Source organism: Papaver somniferum, unplaced genomic scaffold, assembly GCF_003573695.1.
Source record: "Papaver somniferum cultivar HN1 unplaced genomic scaffold, ASM357369v1 unplaced-scaffold_19, whole genome shotgun sequence".
In the NCBI taxonomy this organism is placed as follows: Eukaryota; Viridiplantae; Streptophyta; class Magnoliopsida; order Ranunculales; family Papaveraceae; genus Papaver; species Papaver somniferum.
The window spans coordinates 4,580,191-4,593,765 of record NW_020628818.1 but is presented as its reverse complement, the minus strand read 5'-3'; the positions used below and the strand labels follow the sequence as shown (position 1 = coordinate 4,593,765).

At 36.1% G+C, this 13,575-nt stretch overlaps 1 protein-coding gene across 1 annotated transcript; it reads right to left on the bottom strand.

The window, feature by feature from the left end:
- Nucleotides 1-344: 344 nt before the first annotated feature.
- On the bottom strand, nt 345-4,370 carry LOC113338784 (calcium-dependent protein kinase 13-like). The gene is made up of 7 exons (XM_026584171.1): nt 3,623-4,370; nt 2,923-3,066; nt 2,625-2,777; nt 2,109-2,224; nt 1,854-2,021; nt 841-1,071; nt 345-757 (listed from the first exon to the last, which is right to left on the bottom strand). The coding sequence occupies exons 1-7, from the start codon at nt 4,251-4,253 to the stop codon at nt 593-595; spliced, it is 1,608 nt and encodes a 535-aa protein (XP_026439956.1). The 5' UTR covers nt 4,254-4,370; the 3' UTR covers nt 345-592.
- Between the last annotated feature and the right edge of the window lie 9,205 nt (nt 4,371-13,575).

Here is a 13,575-nt window from a genome sequence, read left to right as displayed (position 1 = left end):
AATGTAAATCTATAGTTAAGAGAAAGCTAAACAGTCTGTCATCTATCTTGTTCCAAATATTCCTTGCACCATTACAGGAAACAAACAGATGTTGAGGACATTATACATTCCGATCACACATAGGACAAGTAGTACACTGGTGCTTAGTGATTCTAGCAAGTTTAGACTTAGTTATGTTACTTATTTGGTCTTTATGAATGGTTGAATGTTTAGTTATGAATTGGTGGAGTCTATAAAACTTTGATTAATGTATATGATCCTTGATCATCCCTGTAACGAGTCCGATATTGAATTGGTTTTATTAGTCAATATTTGAGGCTTGCCTCTTTTTCGAAAAAAAAAAAAGAAAAGAAAAAAGCACACTACATTTGCTCCTTATCCTGACCTTACTGATGTTGTTTAACCACAATTATAACCAAATAACAAATTCTGGCCTTTAAATTGTATTTTCTTTTCTACTCTGGGCTGGAGACTGGCTTGCCAGGCTTCAGAGCCGGGCCTGGAAATAATTGTACAAAAATAAAAAGGAATTTCAGGTAACGTGGAACAAATACAAGTGTTTGCCAGCCTCAATGAGTGTAAACCATGATGTTTATGTACTAGTTACTGGTTCCCCACCCATATTTAGAGACCCATCTTTCATCAGCTTTATGCTCAGACTGTTGAATCTTCCTCTAGAGTAGTGTCTTGAAGCCTTGCGCCAGTCAGTTCCAGTTTTCATCATTGCAGCAAACTCATCGTAACTGATTTTTCCATCCTGCAGTCCATCCATAAAGTAATGTGAGATTCAAAAGATTTGAATCAAAAAAAAATTTGTTCAACAGACTGAAATATTTCTACCTTGTCAGTGTCTACTTCGTGGAAGATGTCATTTGCGACATCTGCACAGTCTTCAGTTCCGTCCTCCAGTAAGGCATCTTCAAGCTCTTGTAGTTCAATGTAACCATTGCTGTCCTTGTCAAAGTATGAGAATGCTCTGCGGAGATGCTCATCATTAGCCATCCTTTGTAAATGGAGGGAAACTGCAACAAATTCGCCGTAGTCCATTGTCCCTTTACCGTTAGTGTCTACCTGTTATGACGAACCTGTTCTTGTTAGAAATATTAATAACTTTTCCTTGTTTGAATAACAAATCAAAGGGGAAGCGGAAAATTCTCTATACTAGGCATTACAATTTGCTCAGCATCAGATAGTAGGAAACCATTGAAAGTTACTGTTTAAACCTACCCACAGAACTCTTATTTATAAACTTGATTTAATTTTAATTCCTAAATGAAGAATTTAGGAAGTAGTCTAGGGACCACTGTTACCCACACAAGAGCCCATAGGTATTTGAATTAGGAATTTTTAAGGGTCAATGGCTCATAGGTTGCAATAGTATGGATTGGGTGGAGTCCAGGGTACACAAGAGGAATACGAGGACCTTCCCGCAATAACAATTAAAAAAGGTCGGTTCATGGGTTTGAAATCATGATTTCCTAACACAAGGTAGTTCTCTTCCCATCAAGACAATATCATCATCATTTGTCATTACTGAAAATTTTTGGATAAAACTGCAGCTTAGAGTAGTATAACCTCCATGTCAGCTGTGCAATGCAATGTGTCTCTTGCCTTCTATAAAAATATTCTCCATCTATATATTAACTGGCATTCATGTGCTACTTTACCAACTTAGATTCATGAACAATTACTTTCATGGTATCAGAAATGAAATTGAATATATCAACTATAAGAAATGAATCAATAGAACCAAAGCTGGACTACATTAGGAATTAGTACTGCTAGCTAGTAATGATAGCAAGGTTAGGAGACAGTTCTAGTGTTATACACAAGCGGTACTTAAATATACTTACAGCTTCAATAAGCATCTGTACTTCAGACTCCGCCAGCTGAGAACCAAATTTCTGAAGGCCAACTTTTAGTTCCTCAACTGACACAATACCATCATTATCTGTGTCAATCTTCTGAAACATCACTTTAATGTCTTCAACTTCTTCAACAGATAAATGCTCAGCAATAACCTAATTTAATTCCAATGAAATACATATTAAAATAACAACAAAAGAAAATTAAGGAAAACGAAGCAGAATAAGTACTGTCAAACCAACCCTTAGGGCCTTTCTTTTGAATCTGTTCATCACCGAGAACTGCTTCAGTCTTGATTTGACCACATCCCCAAGAGAAACATTTGGAGCTTTTTTAGCATGTTGTAGCCAAGAATGCTCTGTGAACAGTCAGAAGGAATATATCATGGAAAACATACTTTTGAAAGCATGGGAGTTACTACAAACTGTATATATTTGGACATAGTGAGCTGTTAGAAACTGCAGTAGTAAAATCCCTATGCGTGCAAAATAACTTTTAAGAATCAACAGTTTTCTTTTATGCGAATGGATGGGCAGGGGTGGAATTGAAAGACCATGTTTTCTACTTGAAATCAAGTACAAGAAAAACAAAAAAGATGCATGTTCTTATACAATATAAGTATATATGAGGTTTGTATAATTGTAAATAAAAAGCACCAAATGATGCAAAATTACAGTACGCTGAAAGTGTTCAAATTTGCGAGGATTATGTGATTCATTGTTGCTTTTAAAATAGTATGGGAAAGAAATCTACTATACCAAGCACTTGCTTTGCGGTTAATCGTAGTTTTGGGTCAGCTTGCAACATTTTAGAAACCAAATCCTTGGCACTCTCAGAAACGTTGGGCCATGGATCTCGTTTAAAATCTATTACTCCACGTATAATAGCTTGAGCAACTCCTTGCTCTGACTCTGCATTATACAAACCCATCCTATATAAGGAACCACCACTCGTAGTAATGGTTAACTGAACAGCATACTACTAAAAAAAGATGAAAACTAGTAAAGAAAGAACATTAAAAAACAATCTGATTGTTGCACAAGTAAACCATCTTACCAGCCCAAAATGGTGGAACTCCGCACAATAAGATGTATAGAATGACACCTGCACTCCAAATATCTATTTCTGGTCCATAATTCCGCTTAAGCACTTCTGGTGCCATGTAGTATGGACTTCCCACAATTTCTGAAAACTTCTCCCCTACAAGTTAAATAAACAAACAAACACCAATCATTAATATATTAAAAAAGAAAAGAAAAAAATATAAATCCAATTTAATTAAGGGAAGTAGATTATAAGTTCAGGGTTGTTTAATACAAATAGACGCATTCCTAAAATGATCGTCACACATTTAACACCTTCCTGCAATAGTGAACTCAAAAGCACTTACGCAACAATTTCAAGTCCCCGCGTTAAATGATCTGTCTCTTTGTCAAATTACCTCCTAATTCCCCCTAACCAATTAGTTTGCGAATCACGCGTCACAACACACCTAAGGCTAACACAATTTGTTAGCACAATACACACCAGTTTCTAAGAAAACATTCTACTCCACAGACAACCAAAAACTCTCAACTGTTTTATTCAATCTTCAATTCCTACCAAGCCACGACCATCACAGAAATTCACAGTTTTACTCAATCAAACATAAACATCACCAAAAAATCCCCAATGCCATCAACATATAAACAACCTAAAATCAACAAACAGAAAATCTAATACATGGAGCATAGTAATAGGAAAAATTAGACCTTACCAGGCTTAAAAAATATAGACAATCCAAAATCAATAGCTTTCAACGGCGAATTCTCCTTTTTATTAGCAAACAAAAAATTCTCCGGCTTCAAATCTCTATGAATAACACCATAATTATGACAAATTTGAACAACTTCAACAATAGTTTTAACAACACTAGCAGCAGCTCTTTCATTATAATGACCTCTAGCAACAATTCTATCAAACAACTCACCACCTTCACATAATTCCATAACTAAATGTACACCATTCTCATCTTCATATGTTTCTTTTAAACTCACAATATTCGAATTGGTAGGTAAATGTTTCATTATTTCTACTTCTCTTCTTACATCTTCAACATCAACATTACTTCTTAACTTCCTCTTTGATATCGATTTCACCGCCAACAATTCCGTACTCTCTTTACCAATACATAGATACGTAACACCAAATTCTCCTCGCCCTAATTCTTTATCTATCAAGTATTTCTCTTCAATCTTTACTTTGGAAATCTCATTCAACACTCTAATCGTCTTCTTAGTTGTCTCATTTTCCTTGTTGTAGTGATTCTTGTTCTCGTGATGTACTGAGTTTCTTGGTTTTACATCTTCTCTTGCTACTGAAGCAGGAGATCTACAACAGTTTCCCATTATTTTTCTGTAAAGGTAATTTCTGAACCCTAAATATTTAACCCTAACATTTTTCAGGAGAGTGTGAAGGAGAAGAGTAGTAGGGACGAAGAGAGAAAGTGGTTGAGTTGGTACTTGGTAATTAGAGAACTTCAGGTGTAACGTTACTATTTTAGAAAATCATTTTGTAGTTCTCCTTAGGGAGTTGATATGAAATTGTCATCCGTATGATTTTACTGTTGTTTTCTCTCGAGATGATATTTATAAACGGTTTGGATTAAGGGGGGATATATGTCGGGGTATATTGGTATCAGAACAGTTTGGTGTTTTTTTGAGATTTAAATTATTTGGTTTTTTCCGGTGTGTGATTATTTCGGAAAAACCGGAAGTTCGGATGAACAACGGTCGGGGTGTTTACAGAAAAATGTCAGGGAGAGAAAGATCTGTTGTACGGAAGACGAACATAAATACGAAAATGCCAGCCTAATACTAATTAGCGCTTGTGGGTCCCACCTATTTTTGTGGTGTAATTATGATCCGTTAGATTTCACTACCTCTTGAGGTATATTCGTACAATAAGGAAACTATTGAGTTGGAATTAATTCCATTTCGAGGGTACACCATTAAAAAAATGAATTATCTTTTCTTTTTTTTTTTGGCTCAAAAAGGTCAAGATGTATTAAAAGTTCAGTCATCACCAAGAGGGTAACAAACCGAAAAACAATAACCAAACAACTCAATTATAGCAGGGCTGAAAATACAGTGGAAAAAACAGAAGCTAACCCCAAAAACAAAACTACACTAGTGCATTACAGTGCCCCGGTTATTCAAAACAGTATTGAATTCAATGCCTTCAAAGATAGTAGTCCATGTGCACCAGTTATAGATCAAAATCTTAACACTGTCCTTAAGGTTCTCCATATCCTTATATTTCCCATTAAAAACTCTAGCATTCCTTTCCAACCACACTGCCCACCAAATGGTAAAAGGGATAATGTCCCATATTCTCCTTTTCAAACTGATTGTATTACATTTTTTTCTTCTCCATTTCCAAATTGTATCTTTTATTGTTGCCTGACACACCCAAGTTAAGTTGTAACCTTCCAAAAAGTAACGCCATAACTCTCTTGTAGTGTCACAGTGAAGAAACAAATGATGATTGGATTTTGCTGCCTTTTTGCAAAGCAGACAACCATTCACAATAATTTGATTCCTGTAAGTGTCTTGTGTTGGAGTAGCAGTATAACATAAATTCCACACAAAGAAGATTACTTCATGTGGAATTTTAGGATTCCAAACACACTTATAAGGAAATTGAGTCAAAGCATCCACTTCTAAGTCTTTGTAGCAAGCTAACACAGAGAAAGGCTTTATGCCATTCTGCCAAACCCTAACATCATCACCATCTCTTCTGTTAAAAGTAGACAGTAAGTCTAGTAAATGAGCAATCTCCTCCACTTCCTCCTCTTTAAGAACCCTGCAAAAAGCAAAAAATGAATTATCTTACTAGAAGCCTTATGGCGGAAGAATTCCAGCATCAATATTCTAGCTCAACATTTGGAATTGTTCATGAAAGTTCAAATTTTGAGATGGAATCTTAGAAACGCTAATCCAAATAGCGCTTAACTTGGTCAATGGTATTTGACTAAAATATTGCATGGCTTAGATTAAGAATAGCTTTTATGCGCTTGGTTTATGCTATTCGGAATAGTGTTTAACGTTATTTAGAAGAGCATTTTTCATCTTTTAGCACGCTATTTTAAATAGCGTTTAACGCTAGTCGGATTACCGTTTCTTTGGATTCCAGAAAACTATGGAATATGGCTTGAAAAAAATATGGATGACACCAACTTGGAATCTATTAGACTTGACATTCCACACATTTTCCAAGCTTGGAATATTTTGGATTCCACTACAAGACTTGCTCAAGATAAATAAGTATAGATGGATTTGGGAATTTATTAGACCGCGTAGATATTTCTATAACACCCCAAGTTATCATTCCAAGTTATCGCGTTAAATATATAAATTTTTGTGTTCTTATAATCAAAAATCCTAATTCTCGCCCTGATTTGATAATTCATAAAAAAGCCTCAAAATTTGGCTTCGCCTAGAACACCCCAAACATGTAAGACAACCCTGCCCATTGCGGAGGTGTAGAATTTGGAGTCCCTAGTTGTTTCTTTGGGTTAAAAAACTCAAAATTCATCCACCAAGTATTTAGGTCTTCCGCTTGGAGAGTAGTAGGTGTATAGGTCTAACCTCAAATGGATCAAAATGGACAAAAGATTTGAAACTCGTTTTGTTATCCGGAATCCAAACCACGTTCAAAATAAAGTATACTAACTTTTATGTTCTCTTTGCTCCTCGTATTTACTTCCTTTCGGTTTTCGAAACTTCACGGACCTGACAACAAGAAGTATTATTTGGTTGATTGGGATCACCGAGTGAAACCAGAAAAGTTATGAGGGCAAGGTATGAAGCAGTCACACTTGATGAATGTCGTCTTACTCATGAAGTATTTTGGAAACAACTTATTTCCCAAAATTTTAAATTGCAAGCTCCTATTAGGGAAAAGTAATGAATAAGTTTTTGAAATGATATTTAGGTTCGACAAAGGTTTCTTGCTCTGCAATTTCCAGTCGTGTATAATGTTTTATCTCAAGCTTTTCTATTATGGATCAAATGTTCAATAACATATCTCGAAGGTAAAATTTCGAAATACTCAAGGAGTTCAAGATAACGTTATCAATGACATTGATGTTATTTTGCACCTTCTTGATGTCAGCAACTTGTCCCCTAATAGTAATTATGATTCTAGAATGTGCATGGATTTACAACAGCTTGGAGATTTCTCGGTGTAGAAGTTTTATAATTAGCTTTTTCTTAACAATACGTCTGATGAAGATCAAAGTTTTTTGTATCCCAAAACACTATAGTCGAAATGTTGGCCTTCTATGGTCAGTTTATTCATGTTGGTGTCTTCTAAGGAAAAAAGTTCTCATGCAAGACAAGTTTTGTAAACGTATCGGGTCAATCATTTTTATCTCTACGAAAAGGATATTGAAATGGCTTCTCATCATTTTTTTGAAAATCTGACCAGCTGATCCACCCTGGAAAATTGTGAACCGGTGACAAATCTGGTCCAATATAATATCGACCCGGCAATTTTACAAAAAAAAACTCTCTAAAATGGAAGAGACATACGATTCAACCAGTGAACCAAACGACCCACAAAGATTTTAAACCGTTTGATCCGAAATTTCATAACTCTTTTTTTTTTGGAAGGATTCGTAGCTCGAATGGAACACATAAAAAAATATGGAGAGATGGAAAGAGATAGAGAATATGGATCTACAGTTCTGTACAAGACCATTTTTTTTTATAAAAGATGAAAAAAATGAAAGATTGAGAGGAAGAAATATAGACATGTTGTGCGTCAGAAGAAGTTGTTGTATTCGATTTTATTATCCAACTTAGAAGAAGATAATAGTTTATGTTTAAATTAGGATTAACGACCAAATATCAAGGAAACGGTTAGAAATTAGAAACACGTTTTGACGTGCAATCGAACACCAGTTACCCCAATTTGAGTTCAACTAATAGATTTTAGTAATCAACTCAAGGACCCAGGGTTGGACCAGATGAACCTGACCAAATGATCTTACTGGTTTAATGTTCGGGACGGTTTTTAGAATATTTCTTCTCGTATGCTCATATATTGTTCAATTGTGAGCTACATTTGGAATAAATTTAAATATTGGTCTTAATAGGGTGATTCCTCATTCAGTTCATGTTGGTCTACGTAGCTGGCCTTTTCCTAAGAGGAAGACTCATAAATCTATTGTTATCAAAGCTCTTCTAGGTGTTATATACTGTATGGAACCTAAGAAAGAAAATGAATAACAATCTTTCAATAGCTAGTCTCTGCCTCTTGTAAAATAATTATTCAAAAGATCAACCAAATGATATCTTATTGGATCTATCAGAAACCTGAATTCCACATGTGGGTGGAGGATTTCTCACACAAGACAAGCTTCATACACATAAGTAGAAAGCATGCGTCAATCTTTGTTACCTCTTTGTGAATAATGAAGAGACTAATTTTTATATTCCCTTGAATACAGTCTTATTTGGATAATAATGCCTCATTTAATTCATGTTGCTTACGTACCTGGCATTTTCCTAAGAGTAAAGAGCGTAAATATCCCATCATCCAAACTCTTCCTTTTACTATTATAGGGAACTTGTGGAAGGAAAGAAACAATCGAGTTCATTTGGCTCTTGCTGATATGATAATTAGCTCAAAATATTACGCAAAAGGTAGCTTATTGGAACTAGAACGGAAAGTAGATGTTTATATATAAAATCTTAAGTTATTTTACTCAAGTTTTAAAATGTTTTTTGTTACCCCCAAACAAATTAGTATCTGACATTCCCACCATTTTAAATGATTTAGAAAGATCTTATCTAGGCATGCTAAATTGAAGTTCCAATATTTATAAAATCCAATACATTGAATTAAATTAATCAGCGAAACTAACAAAACAAACTAAAATAATATCTTCTTACAAGAGCTGCTCGAATTGGATGAATACCAAAATCTGGATTCACTTCATTCTTGGTAGGGATATTTCAGTTCAAGATTAATGTTTAGAGGAAGTTTGTACTCCTAAAACAAAATTAGATAATAAAGTCAAAGAAGCTGAGTAAAAGTATATGAGTTTTTATTATCGGAAGATGTTAAAGAAGGTTCAACAAAACTATTATTGTTAATGTATGATTTTTATATCTAATAGGAAAAGGATTTCATTAAAAAATATAGGAATTTAACAAATTACTATGATCAAATTGGATTGCAAGTTCAATCTAAGTAGGTCGATTATTAGACCAACCATCTCTAGAGACTCGAGACCTAGCAAATGTAGCAATAGATTCTGCTAGATTTTTTGCATTTCAATGGACATACAAACTAGTCAAATTACTATGTGTATCAATCTATTCAACATTTAAGAGGGTTGCTCTCCCTTCACAAGCCCATCATTTTATTTCTCTATAAAACATTAGCTAATGATCATCTTATGAGAAGCCTAACACAACCCCTTCAGTTCTATAATTACTTCACCGTCCCAAAATTTGGAAGCCAAGGCGGTCTCTGTATAATGTGGGACGATAACCTCAACATCCAAATATTACTTCATTCACAAAATTACATCCACACAAGAGTTACCACACCACCTCCTAAAAACCCTTGGATCTACACAGGTATTTATGTCCCACTGCACTCGGATATTAGGAAAAACCTATAGAAAAACTTTAATCTTCAACAACACCAACCCGTTTATGCCTTGGCTTTTGCTAGAAGACTTCAATGACGTCCTGGATCAATTAGGAAAAAAGGAGGAAGCCAAGTAATTTATGCTCAATCTCAACCTCTCCTCACAATGATGGACCATATGGGGTTTATATATTTGGGATCCCGAGGCGACCCCTACACCTGGACAAACAACCAAAATGGGGAAAGAACATTCTAGAGATATTAGATACAACAACGGAGACCCAACATTGGCGTAATGCGAACCCACATGGAGCAGTTACTCGTCTTCTGAAAATAGCATCTGATCACGCCCCAATACTTCTACAAGGAAAAGAAATAGATTAGCAGGGAACAAAATATTACACATTTGAATACTTATAGTTCACTCATCCGCAATTCAGGAAAGTAGTTGAATCGTCTTGGACACAACAGCAAGATATCGAACCAACCCATGATCTTCAATTAAAACTCATAACAATGGTCAAACTCTCTTGTAATGAAATAAGGAAACTTTTGGCCACCTGCCAACTATGATTGAGAAATTGAAAGCTAAGATAAAACTTGCTCAACATCAGTGTGCTACCCAATCTGGAAACAATCTGGAATTTTGGTTGGCTCTGGAAAAACAAGAAAGAAGATCATGCAGAGCTGCTACAATGTCATGCAACATACTGGCAACAAAGATCCAGAATTCAATGGTTACGATTGGGAGATCTTAGCACAACCTTTTCCACGCTAAAATAACCATTGACAGGGCCTGAAACAATATACAACAACTACAAGACCCACAAAACAACTGGGTTAAAAAGAAGGAGGATGTTGTTCAACTCATTCTTGATCATTATTCTCACCAATACACGGCCCCACCTACAGTGAAAAATGAAGATATTTTTACAAATATCAACTCAAGATTAACTCCCAGAAAATTAGACCTACTTACCAAGGAAGTAACTATAGCAGAAATCAAACAAGCCCTCTTCTCCATAGATTCCGAGAGTGTTCCTGGTCCAGATGGTTACACAAGTATGTTTTTCAAAGTTTTTGGGAAACAACTCACTCTCAATTGATATCAAGGGTTCAAAGTTTTTTAATGATCTTAATATACATCCTCTCATGAAACACACAAATATAACACTAATACTTAAAGTGGATCATCCATCAAAACCTTCACAGTTCATACCCATAGGTCTCCGTAACGTCATATATACAATCATTGCAAAAATCCTAGTTAATCGAATTAGTCCCTTTCTCCCTTTCTTAATAATCCCCTTTCAAAGTGCCTTTATAGAACAAAGATCAATTCACGACAACGTGACAATTGATGGAGAGCTATTCCACCATACCAGAACCTCAAGCCTCACTAAGGATCCAAAAATAGCTCTCAAATTGGATATCCAGAAAGCTTATGATAGTTTAGATGGGGGATTCATCAAAACTGCTTTCTCCAGACTTGGATTTCCATCAACCTTTATAGATTACATTATGCTACGCGTCACAACTGTTACATATTCGATCAACATAAATGGTACACCTCATGGTTACATTAACCTAACAAGAGGTATTAGACAAGGAGATCCGCTCTCTTCCTATATTTTCATTAAATGTGCATAAATCCTATCTACAAATTTAGGAAACCTTCAAAACCAAAATCTAGTTCGAGGACTCAACATATTATAAAAAAAAAAAAGCACCACCCATTATTCATTGAATGTATGATGATGATCTAATTATCACATATAAAGCCTCTGCTCATAGTAACTTTTATATTAAAACCATGCTTCACTCTTATGGCACTTCAGTGGGCCAGGAAATGAATACTTCCAAATCAATAATATTTCATCACCTGAGATTGGAACCGATCAAGGTAACTAATCTTCAGCATTTCTTCGATACGTCGGCAACATCAAAACCTCCAATCTATCTAAGATTCCAATTCAAATAAGGAAGAACATCTAATCACACCTTTGCGCCTCTCCTACAAATACTAACTCAAAAAGTTAAAGGATAGGTGACAAACTTCCTAACTCAAGTCGGAAGATTCGTACTCATTAAAACCTCCCGAATCCCACCTCAAACCACCTTATGCAAACACAAAACCTACCCATCAATGTCCAAAAAAAAAATAGATCGTATTACTAGTGAAAATGCGGGGGTACAACAACCACACCCAACTATTCGTTTGGCAATATGAGAGGACTTACTCCAATTTACTTTCTAGAGAATCAACTAGACAATCAGACTCAATCTAGAGAAAAGTATATACAAGAGTTTATATCTCTAACTCTCAATTCAATCTGCAATCAGTAAATAGAAATTTGCGAGCCCGATTGATATAAGAGAAGTAAACTTGAACGGTACCAAAGACCAATCTTCAAGGATCAATCAATCTCAATCAACAACCAAAGGTTGGATTTCCTAATTGATCGATACAACGCATAACCTGTGATATTTCAATTATATAACAAAATATAATGCGGAAAAGAAATAACACAGACACCAGAATTTTGTTAATGAGAAAAATCCCGGGACCTAGTCCAGCTTTAAACACCACACTGTATCAAGCCTCTACAGACACTAGCCTACTACCAATGAACTTCGGACTGGACTGTAGTTGAACCCTAATCAATCTCACACTGATTCAAAGTATAGTCGCATTCCTTACATCTTTGATCCCAGGAGGATACTACGCACTTGATTTCCTTAGTTGACCTCACCCACAACCAAGAGTTCCTACTGTTGATACATAAAAAATAATACCCATTTGTGGATTCGGGGTGCCCCCCAAAGGGGTAGCTAAATCTAATATGAGGCATGGGTACTTGGGAACTAAGCCCAAGTCCAATGAGAAAATGCTCATTAGAAGGAAAGGACAAGGCATTAGGAGTAATTAAGGAGGTTTAGGACACATGGCATGATGTCATAAAAGGAAGGGGCTTTTGGAAAGCTTATATAAGGAAGGACAAGGTACAATTAAAAGGCAAATTTCTTTCTTACTATTCTTGGTAAAGTGAGGTCACTTGGTGTAGCTAGGACGGGTAGAACGTAAACTAAAATCACCCCTCAACATTTGGCGACCACGCCCAGAGGCTCGTGCCTAGCTCACCATGACACACTTAGGAGGCGCTAGCTCAGGCGCGGTAGAAAACCAAGTAACTAACCGACCCATCAACTTAGACTAAGTAACAATGGAAGATGAAGACAGCGAGGAAGAAACTCTGGTTCAAGACGCTATCAAACAATCGACGGAACACGGATTCCAAAGCGGAGAAACAGTAGCAACACAGGAGAAGAATACGCGAATAATCCAGCTACAAAAATCCCCATCGCCAGCCCTGCAAGACATGCAAATATAACTAGAAGAACGCTCACGAAGAAGACATGAGCTAGAGGACTGGATAGCACAAGCAGTAATAGCAGACCAAAGCGCTCCCGAATAAACGACAAAAGACGGAGGATACAAAACCGACAAAACAACAATGTTACAGGAAGAAATGGCAAGGTACTTGGAGAAAAATTACCATGTGATAAAACAAGACAATCATTTCCTCGTAAGCAGTCCATACCCAGCGAGTATCCAAAAATGTCAGTATCCAGAAGACTACACTTCTCAGAAATTCAAGACATACGATGGACAAGGAAATGCGCGGGAACACCTCAGCAAGTTTCTATCAGCGATGAATGACAGAGTCTCAGATGGAAGGCTGTGTCTTAGGGAATTTCCTAAGTCACTAACAGGTACAACATTCAATTGGTATGAAAATTTAAAAGCGGAGAGTGTGGATTCTTGGCCAACCATGTCCACACTTTTTCTCGGGAAATTTTACTCAGCCAACCATGTCCACACTTTTTCTCGGGAAATTATGACAATAGATTTGAGCAGGAGCAGACATCGGATATGAGAAGAAATATGAAGATACATTTTGATATTTCGACGCTTGGCATTCTAGAATGTCATGAAGACATCAACGAAGGAGTGCTCGTCGAGATATATGTGTGAGGAATGATCACGGCTTTTAAGGGAAGTTT

Bases quoted from the DNA above. Each gene is read 5' to 3' on its own strand.
- LOC113338784 (XM_026584171.1), bottom strand. From the start codon at position 4,253: ATGGGAAACTGTTGTAGATCTCCTGCTTCAGTAGCAAGAGAAGATGTA. The intron at 2,778-2,922 runs GTAAGATGGTTT...TGTATAATGCAG, and splicing joins AGTTCCACCATTTTGGGCTG to AGTCAGAGCAAGGAGTTGCT. The intron at 2,225-2,624 runs GTATAGTAGATT...GACTGTTCACAG, and splicing joins AACCGCAAAGCAAGTGCTTG to AGCATTCTTGGCTACAACAT.